Source organism: Nanorana parkeri, unplaced genomic scaffold, assembly GCF_000935625.1.
Source record: "Nanorana parkeri isolate BGI_ZX_2015 unplaced genomic scaffold, ASM93562v1 scaffold1106, whole genome shotgun sequence".
Taxonomy (NCBI): domain Eukaryota; kingdom Metazoa; phylum Chordata; class Amphibia; order Anura; family Dicroglossidae; genus Nanorana; species Nanorana parkeri.
The window spans coordinates 124,462-127,660 of record NW_017307374.1 but is presented as its reverse complement, the minus strand read 5'-3'; the positions used below and the strand labels follow the sequence as shown (position 1 = coordinate 127,660).

The 3,199-nt window shown below is 47.6% G+C and overlaps 1 protein-coding gene across 1 annotated transcript in view; it reads right to left on the bottom strand.

Moving 5' to 3' along the window:
* The window catches only part of MYCBPAP (MYCBP associated protein), a 40,640-nt gene extending 39,091 nt beyond the window's left edge, over positions 1–1,549 (bottom strand). The window contains exon 1 of the mRNA XM_018567866.1: positions 1,460–1,549. Coding sequence (XP_018423368.1) covers positions 1,460–1,508 — 49 coding nt within the window. The 5' untranslated portion in view covers positions 1,509–1,549. The remainder of the gene's footprint in view (positions 1–1,459) is intronic.
* Positions 1,550–3,199: the final 1,650 nt, after the last annotated feature.

Below are 3,199 nucleotides of genomic sequence, written 5' to 3'. Positions count from 1 at the left end.
GGAGGAGGCTGGGCCCGCCAGTGGAGAAGGCTGACAGCAGGTTCTGGGCTGACAGGTAAGGGGTGTGCAGGGGTGTGATCAGCCCACCTGAGACCCTGCAGAGCTCACCATACAGAGTCTATGGTGGGCTCTGCAGGGTCACCCTCAGGTGGGCTCTGCAAGGGGCGTTACTAGAAATCACAGGGCCCCATACAAAATGTCAGTAACATGGACAGGAGGAAGAGTGAATGGACTACAAGTGCGGTGACCACAATTGTTTGGGGACATAATGTTGCTGAACCTAGACCTGACCAACTGAAGTAACCCCAGATCATAACACCGCCCGAAATTTCCTTGGAGTAAATGAAGCAACTTGGAAATGTTATTACTTTCACGTCACACAAAATCACAGCTCAGCGTATTCTTTGTGGCATAAAGGGAAATATTGCATCAGACGATTTCTACCAGTTCCCTATTGCTTTTCCAAAATCTTTTTCCGGCAGCGTCACTCCTTCGTAAACCTCAAATTCCCAATTAGTCTGACTCGAGTATGGCCAGAAACGTGAGGCTTTATCCCCTTAAGGACAAGGGCCTTTTTTTTTTTTCATTTTTTGTTTACATCAATGGAGAGACTACAAGTCTCATTGGCCACGGCGACAGACAGACTTGTAGATCTCAATGGAGCATAGGTGTGGTGACATTGATTACTTCCTCCAGCCCCATATGTGAGGGTCCATACCTCACTACAGACCTGGGGGAGGATTAGTCTCTCTCCCAGACTCCTAATTCTGTGCCTCTGTTGTCACCCTGTTACAATGCAGGCTACAACACACGTTATGCATGTATTGTCCACTGATGTCACCATCGGGAAACCATTTGTGTCAATCACTGACATTATGCCCCTGTGCCAGCCACTGACAGCATGAATTCTATCCCAAACACTGACAGTATCTTCTCAATGCCAACCACTGCCAGCGTGATGTCTATGCCAGCCACTGACACCATGCTGTTTATGCCAACCAATGACAGTATCTTCTCTATGCCAACTACTGACAGTATATTCTCAATGCAAACTACTGACAGTATATTCTCAATGCCAACCACTGCCAGTGTGATGTCTTCGCCAGCCAATGATAGTATCTTCTCTATGCCAACTACTGACAGTATATTCTCAATGCAAACTACTGACAGTATATTCTCAATGCCAACCACTGCCAGTGTGATGTCTTCGCCAGCCAATGATAGTATCTTCTCTATGCCAACTACTGACACTATGCTGCCTATGCCAACCAATGACAGTATATTCTCTGTGCCAACCACTGCCAGTGTGATCTCTATGCCAACCTCTGCCAGTGTGATCTCTATGCCAGCCACTGATAGTATATTCTCTATGCCAACCAATGACAGTATCTTCTCTATGCCAGCCCCTGATATCATGCACCCAGTTTCAGTGTCCCTAAATGGCAAACCATGGTGTTACCCGGTGGGGATCTGCCCGGAAATTCCTTCTTCCCCGGCTTGTTCGCCATGCTGGACTCCAGCGCACCGTCTCTATGGCAACGGTACACAAGTTATGGCCACGCCCCCTTCCAGAGTCGCGCAGAAGAACCTTGTAGCCAAACGCGGCTGATCTCGCATACGATCCGCAGACATACAGGCTGGCAGCGCTTGAAATCTCGCGAGAGCACAGCGTGCAGTCCATAGCTGGCACTGAGTGCTGCTGTGATCAAGAGCAGCCTAGCAGCTAGTGGCTGTCTAGATGGGGAGGGGGGACTATAGATCCCAGCAAGCACTGCCAGGGAAAGTAACCTGTATATCTGCAATAAATAGACTGAATGTGTAAAAGAGAAGCTGTCATGAGGGGAGTACAGTCATTGAAAACCTCCTGAAAATACTAGTCTGCTGGCTGAACCACAGGCTTCAATACTCTGAGTGCGGAGATCAGAAAAGTCAGACTTGTCAGGGCTCAAGAGGCTCAGCATGACAGACAGGTGACCTCCATTTTCAGAACATGAACTCAACAATGGCTTCCTCCTTGTAAAAGCTCCCTTGAAGGGATGGGGGACGGGGAACAAGGAAGGACAGGAATTCATGGCTTGGAAAGATAACAGCTGACCCCCATTTTCATGCATAAGCTCACATTGTAACCCCTCCTTTGTGACCATAGTCATGGAGGTCTTGGGGTCCATTCACACCATTACATTGTGGTAAAAGAGAAACCCACAAAACAGTGCGGCGATATTCATTCATTATAAATGGCGGCCAAACACACCTAGGTGAGCCAATACAACACGCTGAATATTTATTAGCGCACTCCAAAGCACAGCTGTCAGCCATCGTTGTTTGTTGTCAGCTATCTTTGTGTTTCGGTGTCAGACATCGCTGTGTTTCGGTGTAAGCCATCGTTGTGGTTTGTAGTCAGCCATCTTTGTGTTTCGTTGTCACCCATCTTTGTGTTTCGCTGTCAGCCATCGCTGTGTTTCGCTGGCAGCCATCTTTGTGTTTCGTTGTCACCCATCTTTGTGTTTTGGTGTCAGCCATCTTTGTGTTTTGGTGTCAGCCATCTTTGTGTTTCCTTGTCAACCAGCGCTGTGTTTCGCTGTCAGCCATTGCTGTGTTTCGGTGTCAGCCATCGCTGTGTTTCGGTGTCAGCCATCGCTGTGTTTCAGTGTCAGCCATCGCTGTGTTTCGGTGTCAGCCATCGCTGTGTTTCGGTGTCAGCCATCTTTGTGTTTTGTTGCCATCCATCTTTGTGTTTCGTTGTCACCTATCTTTGTGTTTCGTTGTCACCCATCTTTGTGTTTCGCTGTCACCCATCTTTGTTTTTTGTTGTCAGCCATCTTTGTTTTGGTGTCAGCCACCTTTGTGTTTCGTTGTCACCCATCTCTGTGTTTCGTTGTCACCCATCTTTGTGTTTCGCTGTCATCCATCTTTGTGTTTTGTTGTCAGCCATCTTTGTTTTGGTGTCAGCCATATTTGTATTTCATTGTCACCCATCTTTGTGGTTTGGTGTCAGCCATCTTTGTGTATCTAGCAGAGTAAACCTTTCCGGGATTCCCGGTGGTTCTTCTCCCCCGGCCAGTCTACGTGGCCGCTGTCAGAATACAAAGGAAAAAAACAGCAGATAGCAGGGGAAGCATTACCCTGATAGCAATAAATTGTGCTGCAAGTTTGAAAATGACTTGCTAAACTATTGCAGACTTGCCAAAGCTTCACAATG